Source organism: Phoenix dactylifera, unplaced genomic scaffold (genome assembly GCF_009389715.1).
Source record: "Phoenix dactylifera cultivar Barhee BC4 unplaced genomic scaffold, palm_55x_up_171113_PBpolish2nd_filt_p 000217F, whole genome shotgun sequence".
Classification (NCBI taxonomy): domain Eukaryota; kingdom Viridiplantae; phylum Streptophyta; class Magnoliopsida; order Arecales; family Arecaceae; genus Phoenix; species Phoenix dactylifera.
The window spans coordinates 31,671-49,376 of record NW_024067727.1 but is presented as its reverse complement, the minus strand read 5'-3'; the positions used below and the strand labels follow the sequence as shown (position 1 = coordinate 49,376).

At 38.5% G+C, this 17,706-nt stretch overlaps 1 protein-coding gene across 1 annotated transcript; it reads left to right on the top strand.

Moving 5' to 3' along the window:
- Positions 1-11,465: 11,465 nt before the first annotated feature.
- On the top strand, positions 11,466-13,748 carry LOC120105174 (nuclear transcription factor Y subunit B-10-like). The gene is made up of 2 exons (XM_039117412.1): positions 11,466-11,511; positions 12,463-13,748. The coding sequence occupies exons 1-2, from the start codon at positions 11,466-11,468 to the stop codon at positions 13,350-13,352; spliced, it is 936 nt and encodes a 311-aa protein (XP_038973340.1). The 3' UTR covers positions 13,353-13,748.
- The last annotated feature ends 3,958 nt before the right edge of the window (positions 13,749-17,706 follow it).

The window sequence follows — 17,706 nt, the reverse complement described above, 5'->3', positions numbered from 1 at the left end:
CTTTAAAGCCTTGGTCGAGAAGCAAAGTGCTTTCATGCTAAAAACTTTGCGTTCCGATCGGGGTGGTGAGTACATTTCCCATGAGTTTGTGGATTATCTTAAAGCAAATGGCATTTGGCATCAACTCACAACTCGATACACTCCACAACAAAATGGCGTTGCCGAAAGAAAAAATAGAACCATCATGGAGATGGCTAGAAGCATGCTCAAATCAAAGAGAATAAGCAATCATTTTTGGGCGGAAGCTGTGGCATGTGCGGTTTATCTCTTGAACCGTGCTTCATCCAAAAATGTTCAAGGAAAAACTCCTCAAGAAGCTTGGAGTGGTTTTAAACCTTGTGTTAGTCACTTACGAGTATTTGGTAGTATTGCTTATTCGCATGTGCCGGATGAGAAAAGAGGCAAGCTAGATGACAAATCTGAAAAGTGCATTCTTCTTGGTTATTGTGAAAATTCCAAAGCCTATAAGTTGTTCAATCCCATCACCAAGAAAATTATCATTAGTCGAGTTGTCAACTTCAATGAAGAAGAATCTTGGGATTGGGATGGCGACCATAGGAATGAAGAATCAATCATGGTTGATGTTAATGAAGACAAAGAATTGAATGGTGGTGATGGTGCAAGAAATGAAGAGGATATAACCCCACTTTCCTCTTCATCTTCTTCTCCATCCTCATCATCATCCTCAAGTGATTCAAATGCTCCAAGAAAAACCAAAAGCATAAGAGACATTTATGAAATGTCTAGGAGACTCTCTGAAGAAGACATGACTAATTTTGCTTTATTTGCTGATGCCGATCATCTTACTTTTGAAGAAGCATCTCAAGAAGACAAGTGGAGGCATGCTATGGATCAAGAAATTGATTCTATTCAAAGAAATAACACTTGGGAACTCATGGAGCTTCCAAGTGGTAAGCATTCTATTGGTGTGAAATGGGTATACAAAACAAAGCTAAATGCAAATGGAGAAGTTGAAAAACACAAAGCACGACTTGTTGCAAAAGGGTACAAGCAAAAATATGGAATTGATTTCCATGAAGTCTTCGCTCCTGTTGCTCGCCTTGAAACAATCCGCATGGTTCTAGCTTTGGCGGCGCAAAGAAGTTGGAAAGTTTTTCAAATGGATGTCAAATCGGCATTTTTGAATGGAGTTCTAGAAGAGGAGATATACATTGACCAACCACCGGGTTATGTGAAGAAAGGTGAAGAGAACAAGGTCTGCCGGCTCAACAAAGCTTTATATGGCCTAAAACAAGCTCCAAGGTCTTGGTATAGTCGGATTGATGGGTATTTTCTAAAAAATGGCTTCAAAAGGTGTCCTTTTGAGCACACACTCTACTCAAAGGAGAACACTCAAGGTGATATTCTTATCATTTGCCTCTATGTTGATGACTTAATTTTTACCGGCAATAATCTTAGCATACGTGAAGATTTTAAAAGAAATATGATGCATGAGTTTGAGATGACCGACATGGGTCTTCTTCATTTCTTCCTTAGAATTGAGGTAAAGCAGAATAAAGATGGGATTCTTATATCTCAAAAGAAATATGCACGTGATTTGTTGAAGAAGTTTCATATGGAAAATGCTTCACCTGTAAGCACTCCAATGGAAGTTGGGTTGAAGCTAACTAAGGATGATGACAAAAGAATGATTGATGCAACTCTTTATAGAAGTCTTGTTGGTAGTCTTATGTACTTGACTGCAACAAGGCCGGATCTCATGTTTGCTGTAAGCCTAATAAGCAGATTCATGGAGTCACCAAGGAGAATCCATTGGGAGGTTGCTAAAAGAATCCTACGATATGTACGTGGAACAATTGATTATGGCATACACTATGCAAGAGTTTCAAATTCAAGCTTGGTTGGCTACAGTGATAGTGATTGGAGTGGAAGTATTGATGATAGCAAAAGCACTTCTGGCTTTGTCTTTCATATTGGTTCGGGTGCTATCTCATGGGCATCAAAAAAACAACCAATTGTGGCACTCTCTACGGCGGAAGCGGAGTATATTTCCTTAGCCTTGGCGGGTTGTCAAGCATTATGGCTAAGGTGGATTCTACAAGAACTCAAGCATTCTCAAAATGAAAGAACAAAGCTGTTTTGTGATAATAGTTCGGCTATTGCACTTACAAAAAATCCAGTCTTTCATGGAAAAAGCAAGCATATTCGAATCAAGTATCATTTTATTCGAGATTTGGTCAAAGATGGAGAGATTGAGATCAAGTATTGCAAAACGGAAGATCAAGTGGCGGATATTTTCACCAAGGCATTAAAAGTTGATGCATTTAACAAATTGAAGAAGAAACTTGGCATGGTCAAAGTCTAGCTTAAGGGGGGATGTTAGAAATTAAGCTAGACCTTTTATTTTCCCAAGTCATTTATGATGTGTTGTTTCCCTATGTTTGTAATTTCTAAGCATCAAATGTCTTTTGGTTTCCCGAGTGGCATGGGGAGATGGTTTTTCTCTTTATTAGGTGGTTATTTGATGCTTAGGGAATGCTAACGAAATTAATACTCTTAATTTCGGATTAGCTTTGGAGGGCCTATATAAGGGTCATGTAACTTGTTGTTTTAAACATATGAGAACCTGAGAAGAAAAGTTCATTTGTAGTACAACCCATTGGCTTGCTATTTTCACTATTCATCAAGAGAACAACTTTCTTCTCTTGTTTTCTTCCCACAAAATTTGTTTGATTCCAACAGGGCCGAGCAACTCCGAGGCTCCGCCCATGCTTGACTTCTTTCCCTAGAAGTCGTCGAGTAGCATGTATGGTCATAGCAGATAATGGTAGTATATTTATAGATATATATAGTAGGGAAGAAGTTCTTCTTTGTGGAATTGGTCCCAAATAAGAGAGAGTGGACGAGCTTTGTGTGTTTTTTACTTGAGGTTTGTTGGGAGTGTGGTCGATCTTCTCCATTCATCGTACTGTGATGAGTCGAGACTGTGTTTTTTTATAATAAAAGAAGAGCGTCTTCAGCATTTGCAGCATGAATAGCTATAGTGAATGAAGATAGCTTGTGCGTTTACTTGTCCTTGTTTACATATCTCTGTTGTGTGGAAGTAAAATTGTTCAGCTAAGCCAAAAGTTGTCAGCGTAGTTTGGCATAAAAAGTTATCTTAGCACGAAAAGAAAGTGAGAAAGAGGGTTGCGTCATGGCAATCGCCTATCTCTCTCTCCAGGTGGAAAAATAATTGACCAAGTTTTTTGTCCTCCCTCCTCCATCTTTCACTCTTTCCCTGAATTTTCAGAAAAGGGCACCATATAAGATTCCAAGGAAAAAAAAGTACATGCCATAACCAATGCCATCCTACAAAGGATTTCCTATAGTGAAAAATAGGAATGTGCACATGCCATGCATGTTAATATATTAGGATCAATCACTTGTCATTAATAGTTCATACACTATAAAATCTAAATATAATGTAAAGCTAAATATTTTCAACTATCACATAGCAGTATAGCATAACATTTCATTAGATGGGCGGCTTATGTAGCATGAGGAAGCTAAAGACTCACAAACAAGAGCAGAAAAAAATATATAAAATAGAGAGAAAAAGAGAGGGGAGGAGGAGATGCCTCATGTTAGTGGTGGATACAAGGTGTAGAAGAAAATTTTTCTTATTCACTTTGCCTTGAGTTGTCATAATACATAGGTTTATATTTAATGAAGGAGAGACTTAGAAAGAACAAAAAAAAGAAAAAACTAGACTTTGACTTATATGCTAGCATATAAAGATATACTAATTAGAGAATCTTTCTCAAACTAAAACAATATAGTATCCTAGATAGGCATGAATTTGTTTCCTATACTATTTAGAGATTATAGAATTATATATTGACTCAAATATGGAATCCAAGTCAGATTTTGTCTTTGCCACGTACACAACAATGACTCTGTAACACAAGGCATCATCTCCAACAAGATGCTCTATAACCTTCTCCACAAAAGACATGCTGCTCAACACTTAAAAGACAATACACTCTACAATTTCATGCAAACAAGCCTTCTGGACGTCAGCTGCATCTTTATCTTGGTAGCCAAACAAAAAAAGCAAGATAGCATAACCTATGTATCTTCACTACAAGAAAATACATATTCAGCGACTAAAAATTCTAGTCGCCGAATAACCATATTTGGTCGTCGAAACCTTTTCGTGACTAGCATACCCTTCGTCGCCGAACCCTAGTCACTGAAAGGTTTTGACGACCAATATTGTGTGGTCACCTAAGGTACACCAACAACGACCAACATTTGGTTGCCGAAGAAAATTATCAGCGACCAAATCTGTTGTCGCTAATTGCAACGCTGACCAAATAGTTGGTCGTGGAAGGTTTGTCTTTCGCTACCAAAAAAAAGGGTCGCTGAATATCTATCTTCCCCCACCAATAGTTTACTCGCAGAATGTATTGGAACGCATTGGCAACAAATATTTTTTGGTGGCAGAAAGTATTAACCTGTATTTAATTAACAATTCAAATTATAAGCTTAATATTTATTTTTGGGCTCGTTCCAAATCCTGTACAACCAACACAGCCTATCCAATATCCATATTGCACAATACATTTGCTCATCCAAATAGAAGTATACACAATGTTGGAGAATCTATAATCATTCATTATAAATATCATCATCTATAAGTCTAAAGTCAAGCATACCTATTAACCATACATCAAAATGTTTCATCCATACCATATATTAAGGTGATAATCATCACCAAACACATCAAAATGTAAATTAAAAATTTCAAAATATCTGATCTTGCTATTCATCCAAACAACAATCATGTAGACAAAAATATTCTTATACCAAAAACTGGATTATGCTTGTAGACAACTCCACCATGATCATCTGAACAAAAGCTATCCATGTACCAGAAACTAGATTTCACATGCTCATAACTCCACCATGTATCTGAGAAAGCAAAAAAGAATACACAATTAATAACCGCATGTGAAAAATAATAAACTAAAATTCAAGTATAAGTTCACAATGACATTTCGCTTAATTTGGTCCAAATCTCTATATAACCTACGTAATATAAATGAGAATACATACCAACGAGTATTTGTACCACCAGTTGAATATATGGCCCCATCATGATGGATAGATGACTTGTGCGTTTGAGTCTTTCCCTTTAAGAACTCTGTCACCAAACTTGTAAGATGTACAATTTGCTTCTGTTCTTCCTCTCGCTCTTTCTTTTCCTCCTCACGCTCTCTCTTCTCCTGCTCCAATTGCCTCCGCAGCTCCTCACGCTCCATCTCACGCTCCATTTTCATCTTCTCCATCTTAGCTTTAAGTTTCTGCAACTTTCCAACATGGTCTTGTGACACACGACTAGGTGTGGAAGAAGATGAAGAGGGCTTCAGCCCATCCCCAAACCCAAGAATGTATCTCTTCCTTTTTTCAAGTGCCTGCGTAGACATCTCCTCTGATGTTAATTGCACACCGGATTAAGAAGATTCTTCTCGCAAGCTCAACATCTTTGACTGTCTTGTAAGAAGGCGAGATTCCTTTCAACATCAAATGAATCTTGACAACTTGAATGCTTTGTTTTTTGTCATTCATGCACTCAACACAAGGACACCAAATATCATTTGTTGAGCATAAATTTACCATTGCAAATTCAATAAAAGACTTCACCCTTGCTCTATACTCTTTACTCTTCATTCTATTTTTTATTATCATCCAACTCTTGTCCATTTTTACTGACCTACAAAGTACTTCATGAAGTTAGATTGATTAGTTTTTAGATTTATTTTTGTATCCTGCAAAAAAAAAGTTGCAGCAGAAAATCAGGAGCGGCCCAATACATTTGGGGGCCTAAGACAAATTCAGTGAATGAGACCTTTTTTTTTATTATTATAATAATAATAAATTTTAATAAGTACAAAATAGTTAAAAAAATGATATGAAAATAGATAGCTGTCAAGTATACTATTTCAACAAAGATACATGAATCTAACAAAGATAGACAAGAAGCCTCTTCAGTTTAATATAATCCTTGAATAGAAGCATGGAAAAATAATTAGTTTAAAAGAAGTCCCATCCCACCATCTCCCATCTCCCCTTCGATACCCAAGCTACATCACAGCACGGCAATCATTCAACCCAAACAGAAAGGAGAAGAAACAAAGAGGATAAAATTAAAAGAATCTCCAGCCTCTAAGAAGTCCATCTCCAATCCCCCTATCTTTCTTCCCGATGGCCCAGTTGGATCAGGAGTAACGTGAGGGAAGGAAAACCAAGACCAAAACCAAAAAAGTGAAGGGATGAAAGATAAGAGCAGCTTCAGATGTGTATCAAGCCAACCAAATCCCTCCCCTCTCTTTCTCTCCACCCAAAACAAAACTACTGTCCCCAAATCCCTCCTCGCTCTCTCTCCATGCCGGCCCAAGAAAAGGCCCTCGCCCCAAATCCCCTTCGCCTCCTCGCTCTCTCCCCTTTGCCTCCTCGCTCTCTCTCCCTGCTGCCCTGACAAGAAGCCCTCCGCGATGGCTGCGGCGGCGGCGAAGGAGGAGAAACCCTCCGCGGTAGCTGCGGCGGCGGCGAAGGAGTAGAATCCCTCTGCGATTTCTTCTTCTCCCGCCTCGCCTTCAAATTTTCCGACAACCCCGGCCCGACGACCCTCGGTCACCTCTCCCTCTCCCTCTCCCTCTCCCTCCCAGCCTCTGCTAAATCAAATTCCAGAGGGACACATACGTACCTTGGGACGCCGATGCCGAAGAGATGAGCGAACGGGCGAAGGCGACGTACGGGCGAAGGCAAGGAGCTAAAGCGAGGAATAGGGAATTAGGGTTTGTTTGGTTTCTCACACGTCCCCTACATGCATACTTTTCTCGACTAAATTTTTTTTAGTCGCTGGAGGTGAACCTTTAGGGACTAAAATTTAGTCGCCAAAAATGTTACCTCCAGCCCGCGCGAAATACTGGACTCGTGCCAACTTAGTTTTGATTTTTCGCGATCAAATATGCATTTAGTTGGTGTAGGACAATCATTCAGTAACTAACAAGGATGTATGCAAATTTATTTCTACACGGATTTTTGATCCTGCTCGTAGGATGTCCAAGAATTCTATATATTTCTAAGCGGATTTCCGTTCCCACGTCCGCATGCTACGTATCCTGTCGATCCATATATTTATTTGACAAGGAGTCAAGCACCGAGCTCGAGCTTTTAAAATTATATTATAATAATAAAGATAAAAAAGAATTTAAGTATGAAGAAAAGTTGTGGGATTGAGATTCAGCCGAAGTGACGAGGATATGCCTAAGTGAATTAAGGTGTTAAACGGCACCGTTTGGAAATAAGCAGTTTTTTTTTTTTGAACTTAGAAATTAGCATCTTGCAGAGGCTAGTACAACATCGTTTGGTTTTACGGGAACCTTTCACTACCAAAAGTTTGGTCACTAAAAAACTCAAACTTTCTGCCCAATTTTTTCATCGGAAAAAGGCGCCATTCGTAAAAGTTTTTCTGGACTAAATTTTTTTTAGTCGCTGGAGGTGAACCTTTAAGGACCACATTTTAGTTGCCAAAAGTTTTACCTCCAACCCGCTCGAAATATTGGACTCGTGCCAACTTGGTATTGTTTTTCGCGACCAAATATGCATTTAGTTGATGTAGGACAATTATTCAGTAACTAACAAGAATGTTGGTCGCATATGGCCTTATTTACAGTGACCAAACTTTAATCGCCAAATGTTTTACCTCCACCTCGCCAACTTGGTTTTGATTTTCTGCGACCAAATATGCATTTAGTCGGTGTAGGACAATATTTCAGTAACTAACAAGGATGTTGGTCGCAAATAGCGTTATTTGCAATGACCACTATTCATTTAGTCACCGAAAGTGGTCGCTGAAAGTGTATTTTTTTGTAGTGCTTTGACTGCAACGGCTTTACCATTATATTAGTAAGATAATGTTATTATGTGATTAAACTTGGATGGTTCATCCCTATTGTCTAATATAATTAATTTGCATCTAATTACTTGAGATTTCTTATTTTAAAAACTAGAATGATGCTACCTTTTCAACTCATCTATTATATATTTTCTAAGTGATCCAATAGAGTCACCAAACCCAATGTGGCTTCCTCTTAACACAATGAGGATGTTTTAAGAAGGTCTAAGAGTATCTACCAAATCGAATTGTTTGCCAAACTTTTCGAAGTCATAACTTGATAATATGGCATCTAATTAAGGTACTCTTTTATTTCAAGTTAAATAACTTTTTGGATGCTACGACATGACACCTATCCTTATAAGATTTGCCAAACCTAGCAATTGGGAAAATTTAATTATTTTGATCTTGAAACAGGTATGTCAAGTAAAAATTTTCTCTTTGGAAAAGAATTTGTTTAGATGTATCTCTCAATCTGAAGATAAAGTTGATAAAGAAGATGATATCTACCAATTGTATAGTTTTAGCTTTTTCCATAGTTACTTTTATTAGCCTTATCTACTTTGAGAAAGATGTAACCTTTTATAACGATAAGGGGAATTCAGCCAAATTATAAAGGCGAACCTCACTTGTAGAAATAGAGATTTTGTATCTTAGTTTTATTATTTATTAATAAAAGAAAATCTTGTGCTAAATTTTTTATTTTCTAATATTATTTTAGGCAAAGTTAGTCGTTTCGGTTACCATACCATACCAGATGTATCATACCATACTGATACCGAATCGGTATGCAGTCTCATATCATACCAACACTTGGCATACCTCGTCATTTTGTACCATACCACGTACTGAGATAATAATAGAATGGTACCAATACAGGGTCAAATACTGAGATGGCAAGCCTTTCTTTTAGGAGATTCGATGTTGAGCAGGTTGAAACAATTTTTTCCTTCTCCTTGACCAGATCAAGTTAGCATCGGAGTGGACAATCTAGGCGGATTATTATACCTGAAAAAGAATGAAAAAAGAGGTATTTAATGTGTTTTCTTGGAATTTTGGTGCTTCACTATTCTCTACTTCTAAAAAATAAATCAAATAGTTAGTTTCCATCACTACAAGAATTTATACCTGTAGCTACAAAAAATGTTTATTGCTAAAAATAAATCTTGACACTTAAAGTATTTGGTGATGGAAAAAATTTTATTGTTAGATAGTAGCTAATGCTCCATCGCTAAAAGTCATCTCCGACAAAATTAGTAATTCATCACTAAATATTCAATATTTTGTGACAAAATAAATATTGCCATTAACAATACATAATTCATGACAAAATAATTCGTCACTAAAAGTGAGTAAATGATGTCACGTAAATATCTATTTTGTTACAAAAAGTCGTATCTAAGGATCACATACATTATTTTTTCTACAAAAGTAATTTTTTCATGCCAGATGTATTTTCATCATAAAATATTTTAGTGATGAAAATTTTCTTATAAGTTGGATATTTGCAATGATCCAGACTATCATATGAACCTCCACATCTCCGCACCATATTTTGGGATTATAAAAAACAAAGAAATAATCTATGAGCTTGTACTAAAAGAGAATTTTCATGAATGTTCTTACCCTCATGATGACAATGGAAAACTTCAAGAAGATTTGATTTTGTTTCTAGTAAGATCTTCCATCAAAAACTTATCTAAGATAATGTGATTTGGTAATTTTATCAAGACCATATATCAGTGAGATGTAATCAAAAGATACATATTACAATTTTACCAAAAGCCATCTACATTCAAAAAAGATACACTGTGGGAATTCATATGCTATTTGTAAGTACATATACTGTTCTTAAGTTATAAGTGGGATGCCTGCAAAGATCCAAACAATCATGATATCTTTTGCAACACGTTTTTGGGCCATATTTTTGGATTGTTAAAAACAATCATGATATCTTTCTTTAAAGAAAGAAACAATGAACTTGTACCAATGAAGAATTTTCTTGAATGCTTTGTCCTCTAAACTACAAAGGAAAACTTTAATAGGATTTGGTTCTAGCAAGATATTCCATCAGAATTTTATCTAAGATTATGATTCCGATACAACCTTAAACTATGCAAATCTAATTAGTTTTTGTGAAATCTCAATAATAGAATATGGAGCACAAAATTTCTCAAAAAAATGTGGAGGACAAAATATAAGAAAATTATGATTAGGTTTTGAGAAATCTCAATATCATAATATAAGAAAATTTCTCAAGACAAGGTAGAGGACAAAATATAACAAAATCATGAAGTAATAAGATATCCTTAAGCTAGGGCCGTGGCATTCCTTGTTTTTGCACACATACTTTCAAGCAAAATTTATCTTGCTTAACAGGAAATATTTCCTTTTTTGTGTCCCAATTTTTTAGCTTCATCAGTTAAAGATCGAGTTTGTTTTTAAAAATAAATGGTATAAAAGGTCCCTAGTGAGCAGTATGATCTCCTATGTTAATTCTATTCCCCATACTGAGCATTAAATCCCCGTGAGTTCAAAATGAAAAACTTATTATTTAATCACACAACTCATTCGATCTATTAGGACTTTCAAAAAGCTACTACTGTACCTAATTAAGAAAAATGTATGCCTTTTGACATAACCTTCACTAAAATTTGGGTACATCCATATTTGATACTTTTTGCCTGCAACATTTTTCGGAACAAAAATTTGTGTGACAGCTGAACATCAATTTCTTCTATGCTTCAGTTGTAGGAAATCCCCTATTTCTACTTTCTTCCTATCTTATCCATTATCAACCATATCTCATAGATGAGGTTAAAATAGAATTGAGTTGGTATGTATATGAATATTTTAATTACAAGATGATGTCAACTCATAGATGACATGTTATGAAAGACCAGCGCATCAACATAGCTATCTAACCAGTGCATAGTGTTCTATTTCAACAACATCTGATAACCCAACAAGAAATTCATCTATATTGACTAGTCAAATTTAACATGAGAAAAAATTAACGTACTAAAAAAGAAAAAAAGGAGGATGCGCCCCGGACAAAATTGTACCTCGCAACGTCTCTTTTCAGTGACGCCACTTTTTGATGCAACATTAAACGTGTCCATTAGTGAGGTTTTAGTTTTGCGAGCCTCGCTGACTTTTTTTTGTTGTCGTTAGCTTAATTCAATGCAGCGAGGATTAAAGTGTATAACGAATTCTGTCTGGTGTTACACAAAAGGACAGAAGCTCTAAATGCATACCTCAAAATAATTAAGCTAACTGGCCATAAAAAAAAATACTTTTTTGTTGGAGCCAGCTAATTCCATCATAATCTCTGGTTTATAAATTTGAATGATTTTCGCCCATCAGTGCATAGGATGCTGGGATACTTACCCCAGGGTACCTAAACTTTTCTTCTCCTCGTGTCCTTTCTGCTTCACCTTCCTAAGCATGCTGCGAGGATTGGCCAGTGAAGGCATTATATAGGAGCCTCACCCTCACGAAGGTCACCACCCGTTCAGTGAGCGAGAAAGAGAGAGAAGAGAAAGAAAGGGAGAGAGCAATGGCAGGAGGTGGTGATGGCAAATGGTTACCAAGGATGAGCTCTGGTAGATGATGAGCCTTACTGATATCTTGTTTTATTTCTTCTCTAAAGGCTTAGACTTTCTGCTCTCCCTTTCATCAAAGCCAACACCCAATGCACGTCCATTTAAAGCATTTTCATCTTCGATCCACTAAACTACGCTAATTTCTTCGGAAGTCCTGCTAACTCTCTCTCTCTCTCTCTCTCTCTCTCTCTCTCTCTCTCTCTCTCTCTCTCTCTCGTATATGTTCTCTTCCATCAAAGCACACGCCTCTGGCTTGTCCTTTGCAGGGTATTTCTGTTTTTATTTATTAAATTTTGGAGCTTATATTTTTGTTTTTCCAGTTTCCATACTTTTCTTGCACTGCTACCCTTTCAACCATGGTAAGCATGTTTTTTTTTTTTGCGGTAAGAAGCGATGACTGGCTGAGACGGCTTGCTCGCACCATATATACACCCTTGGTCCCGTAGGAGCAGAAATTTCTTTTTCTCAAGAAAGGACTGATTTATTTATACCATTTCGGGCAATTGCACTAGTCTTCTCTTTCTATAAATCTTTTATTTTTTTAAAAAAAAGGAAACAATATCTAGCAGTTGTCAAGTTGAAAGTTTGTTATGTATTTATTTAAAAAAGTAAAAGACCATGGTAAAAAAGTAAAAGATCATGGCAAAAAAGACCATTTTGATTGCCAATAGAGAAACAACAAATCCAAACTTAATGCTCCATTCTCTAATTTCAGGTATACCACCACGAGCTCACAACAGATAAATCAAAACACGGTTCTGTGTTGTTTTCTCTCCCACTTTTGACGTCATCTTCTTTTTCCTTCACCTCGGTCTTCTCTAGCATTCTTTGGTCAACAACCTATCCTTCCACGCAAAAAAAAGTGCTGCTCATCGCTTTACAGCCAATCCGCTACACGATTTCCATCAGAAAAGCTCGAAACCATCAAAAGCACTAAAGCAGCAACCTGAGAACTAGCCACCTGTCCACATGAAAACAAGCCCGGCATAAGCCAACGCCTTTTTAGGCTCGGTACCCACGCGGCGCTTCTAACCGCTCTCTTCTCCAGCTTCTCACAAGTTTATTCCTTTGCTCTGACGGAACTGTACTTGTGGCTTGCAGGGGCGGCCAGGCCATTCGACGACGGGATCAACGCGAGCCAGGCGGGTCCCGCCGGAGTCAACACCAACCTGCAGGCCGGTTCGGCCGCCGGGACCCCGGTCCCTCCCGGCGGCGCCGCCTCGACCGCCACCGCCCCCGCAGCCCAGCCCCAGGTCAAGCTCCGGGAGCAGGAGCATTACATGCCAACCACCAACGTCATCCGTATCATGCGCAGGGTCCTGCCGATGCATGCAAAGATTTCCGACGACGCCAAAATGACGATCCTGGAGTGCGTGTCGGAGTACATCAGCTTCATCACCGGCGAGGCCAACGAGCGGTGCCAGCGGGAGCAGCGCAAGACCATCACCGCCGAAGACGTGATCTGGGCCATGGGAAAGCTTGGCTTCGAGGACTACGTCGGTCCCCTCAGACGGTACTTGCAGCGCTACCGTGAGAGTGAGGGCGACCAGCGCACCGGCCTCCGAGGCGAACATTTTCCGATCTTCAAGCAGCGCCGCCACCCCCCGATCGCAGCCTCCCCATCGGTCGGTTCACAGCCGCCCCTAATGTGCTCGTCGATGCTGCCGCCGCCACCTTCATCGAGCCTCATCATGCCACCAACTGCGCCACCTCCTTTCATCAACCATCTCTCCGGCGAAGGCTCAGCATCAGTCGACTACTTCCTCGGGATGTATGGGGGTGGCGATGGTGCGGGGACAAGCAACTCCGAGGCTCCGCCCATTCCCGACTTCTATCCGTAGAAGTCGTCAAGTAGTATATGCATGGTCATAGCGGATAATGGTTAGAATGTAGGATATATATTTATATGGTAGTGCGCAGATGATTGGAGCCTCGGGAAGAAGGTCTTCTTTGTGGCATTAGTCACAAAGAAGAGAAGGTGGACGAGCTTTGTGAGTCTTTCACTTGGGGCTAGGCGTGATGCTTGGGGTTTGTTGGGAAGGGATGGGGGCTGGAAGCCTGGAACTTGTGGGAAGAGGGTGGCTTACATTATCATTTTGGAGTTATGGTCTTCTCCATTCATCGTCCTGTGATGAGTGGAGACTATATTTTTCAAAATTGCTGATAAAAGAAGAGCAACTTCGGCGCCTGCACCATGAATACTTGAATATAGCTTGTGGTTTCTTGATCCTTCTTTACATATCTCTGTTATGGTTTCCTAGTGTGTTATATATGTATTGAATGGAGCTTTTGTCCGACCTACTCGCCTACATGTGGTAGTATAGTTGCCCAACTAAGCCAAAAGTTGTTAGCTCAGTTCGGCACCACTTTTCCAAGAGCGTTTACTTGGAGAAGGTCCAAGGTTCACAATTTACTGCTTGGTGGTCCAGCTTATCATATAAGTCTAAAGAAACAATAAATGTGTCGTAACTATTTTCACTAGAATGACATCATCTGAATTCTAAAAAGTAAAATTTAAGTGTCTCTAGTGGGTAGAAGTAACGTCGAGTTGAAGAAAAATGTTTGCCACGTCATCTGCTTTGTAAGTCCTATCCGATGAAGTGGTCTATCAAGCGTTATGACTCTAAATAGAACAACATTAATTCTCGGAGTTGTAACCGTAACAACGCATGACCTCAACTCCGTTGTGGCTCCTCTTTGCATTAACAACTCCGAGTGCCTGCAACGTGTGCTTGTGGCACGAGATGCACGAGCAGGACTTCGATTCCTCTCCTCTTTGGCTACTTCCTAATTAATTTATCTGCACGCACTGAAGTGCAGGGATTGCCCATTTGCCCGGCCGTTTGTAGGCCGGTTCAGCCGCCTATACCCTAGTCTGTCCCCGCGGTGCCCCTCTCCTTCTGTTTGATAATAAACTTGATTTCTAAAGTGATGTGGTATCCAACTAGTATCCTAGTTAAAGAGTCAAAGTCAAGTCAAGGTCAAAAAGATGATGAAAGGCCAAGAGTTACAAAAGTCATCATGAGTTATAAAAAGTTAAGAGTCATAAGTTGTAGAATGTGAAGAGTTATGAGTTATATGAGATTTAATGGTCATAGGTCATGGGTATATCAAGAGTCATGAGTTAGAAATATTAAGAGTCAAGGATCATGAGTTTCATGTAGGAATTTCTAGAATTACATGTAGTCTATATAAAGATTTATAAGCATCTATTTATAAGGTGTGAGTTGCAAAATTATCCTTCTTCCTCATTTTTTTCTAACTAAGTGGTATCAGAGCTAGATTGATCCAATGGCCAATAATACGATGGTATTTTCTGTTCCTCGGCTCACTAAAGACAACTATGAGAATTGGTGCATCCAAGAAAGCCACTAAAGAAGATACAATTTTCACAAAAGCAACCTACAAGATTGTTCATTGACAACAAATCCACCATATCGCTAGCCAAGAACTCCATATATCATAAAAGAAGCAAACACATTGATACTCGATATCATTTTATAAGAAAGCACGTGAAGGACAAGGAGATCGAGCTTGTACAGGTCAAATCTCAAGATCAAGTAGCGGATATATTCACTAAGCCTCTCAAAGTTGACACCTTCCAGAGATTAAAAGTCAAGCTTGGAATAATTGATGGAGGAGAAGAATCAAGTTTAAAGACAGGTATTGGATAATAAACTTGATTTCTACGGTGATGTGGCATCCAACTAGTATCTTAGTTGGAGAGTCAAAGTCAAGTCAAGGTCAAGAAGGTGAAAGGCCAAGGATCACAAGAGTCATCATGAGTTATAAAAGGTTAAGAGTCATAAGTTGTAGAATGTGAAGAGTCATGAGTTATATGAGATTTAAAAGACATGGGTCATGGGTATATCAAGAGTCATAAGTTAGAAATATTAAGAGTCAAAAATTATGAGTTACATGTAGGAATTTTTAGAGTCAAATGAAGTCTGTATAAAGGGTTGTAAGCATCTATTTGTAAGGTGTGAGTTGAATGAAAATTATCTTTCTTCCAAACTTTGTTCTTGAGAAGTTCAACCACCTCCTTCTTGAGTGTTCTTCCTCATTTCTAATACCTCCGACTGCTGTCAACCACACCGCCTAGGCCCTGGTCAACCTTCGGAAGCAGCAGGAGCATTCCATGCCGATCGCCAATGCCTTTCGTTCTGGTCAACCTTCGGAAGCAGCAGGAGCATTCCATGCCGATCGCCAACGCCTTTCGTTCAGTGCACAGCATCTTGCCGATGCACGCAACAGTCTCCAACAACGCCAAACAGATGATTCAGGAGTGCGTGTCAGAATACATCAGCTTCATCACTAGCGAGACCAAGGAGCGTGCCAGCGGGAGCAGTGCAAGACCATCACCACCAAAGAGTGATCTGGAATATGGAAAAGCTTGGCTTCAATGACTTCGACACCCCCTCTATCTGTATCTGCAGTGCTACCGCGAGAGTGAGGGCGACAAACACATTGAACGAGCCTTGGTTGTTTTACTTGGTGATGGGGTAAGGTGTGATACTTGCATTTGTTGGAAGGAATGGGGAGTAGAATTTGCGGGAAGACGTTTGTGAGCAACTATCAGTTTGGGGGTATGGCCTTTTCCTTTAATGGTACTTTGATGAGTGGAGACTCCGTGTTGTTCTAAATTTCTTAATAAAATAAGAGCTTCTTCAGCACTCGTAGGATGAAATGTTACAAGGAATGAAGATATATAGCTCGTGCATTTCTTGTTCTTGTTTACATCCCCCTGTTATGGTTGTCTCCTATAAGTTCTTTGTCTTGGGAATGGAGCTTTTATCCAACTTACTGGCCCATATGTAGAAGAAAAACTGCTAAAGAACAGTTGTCAGCTCAGTTTGGCACCCCTCTGCTAAGGGTCCGCAATTGGAGAAGCTCCATGGTTCAACGTTGCTAGAAAAAAAAGAAACAAGATGAATTAGTTAGGACTATTCATGTGTAGGGGTCTTCTAGGTAACACACTCCTTATGTACTATCTTTGCTTGGTGGACCAGTAATAACTGGACATTAATTTGTTACACTTTCCTTATTAACAAGACATCATCTGTATTCGGAAAAAATAAAATTTAAACCTTTCGATTAGTCTTTTTGGGTGAGGTCCTAAATTGTTATAGATATGATCACACCCATTGACGGTTGGTTGCTTGGATTTTCTCTTTTGTGTTACCAAGAAGAAAAAAAATTAAGCATCTTAAAACTTAACATCAACTAGCATCATGTTGAGGAAGAAATTATTTGAAATAGATTTGATAATTATATTCCATGATTAAGCTCAGCATTTTTTTTTCTTTTATTTTAAAATTATTTTAGAGTCAATAAGGATCGAGGAATGTGTTACTTAAGGCATGATAAGTGTAAACGAGAAATGAGAGAATAGAGCTTTCCCATATATGATGGGTACCAGAGCGAACAAGAATATGGAAACAATGTTGGCACAAAAGAAAAGTGAGAAAGAGGACTCCATGATGGACCTCATCTAGCTCATTTCTAGGTTTGCAAAAAAGGTAATTGACCAACTTTTTTGTCCCCTATTTTCCATGTCTCACTCTTTATCCTAAATTTAAGAAAAGGGTACCATATTAGACTGAGGAAAAATTAAGAATACATGCCATAAATAACACCAGCCTACAAAGATTTCCTATAGCAGTTATAATATAGCACAATCCAACTTACATCCAGCTAAAGGCTCTCCTAACAAGACAGCAAGATAGGATAACTTATATATCTTGGAATCCGAAGGCGTTGCTGTTACATTAGTAAGTAATGCTATTATGTGGTCAAACTTTGTTGATTCATCCCTATTGTCAAATTTCGTTAATTTGCATCTTACTTGAGGTTTCTTATTTCAAAAACTAGAATGATGCTACTTTTTCAACTCATCCATTATATTGAAATTTTGCAATCTAAGATTTACAGACACACGCGTATGTATGTAGTCTTCCTCACATCTTATTTAACATAGTTCTTTGATAGTTTGAATAGATAGCTAAGAAATACATTCTAATTGATCCAGTAGAGTCACCAAAAAGTTATATTTGGATAAGGTCCTGGAGTATCTACCAAATCGAATTGTTTGCCAAACATTCAAAAGTCATAACTTGATCATATAATATTAGATTTGGGTATCCTTTTATTTTAGGTTAGATAACTTTTTGAACTCTACAACAAGGCATCTATCTT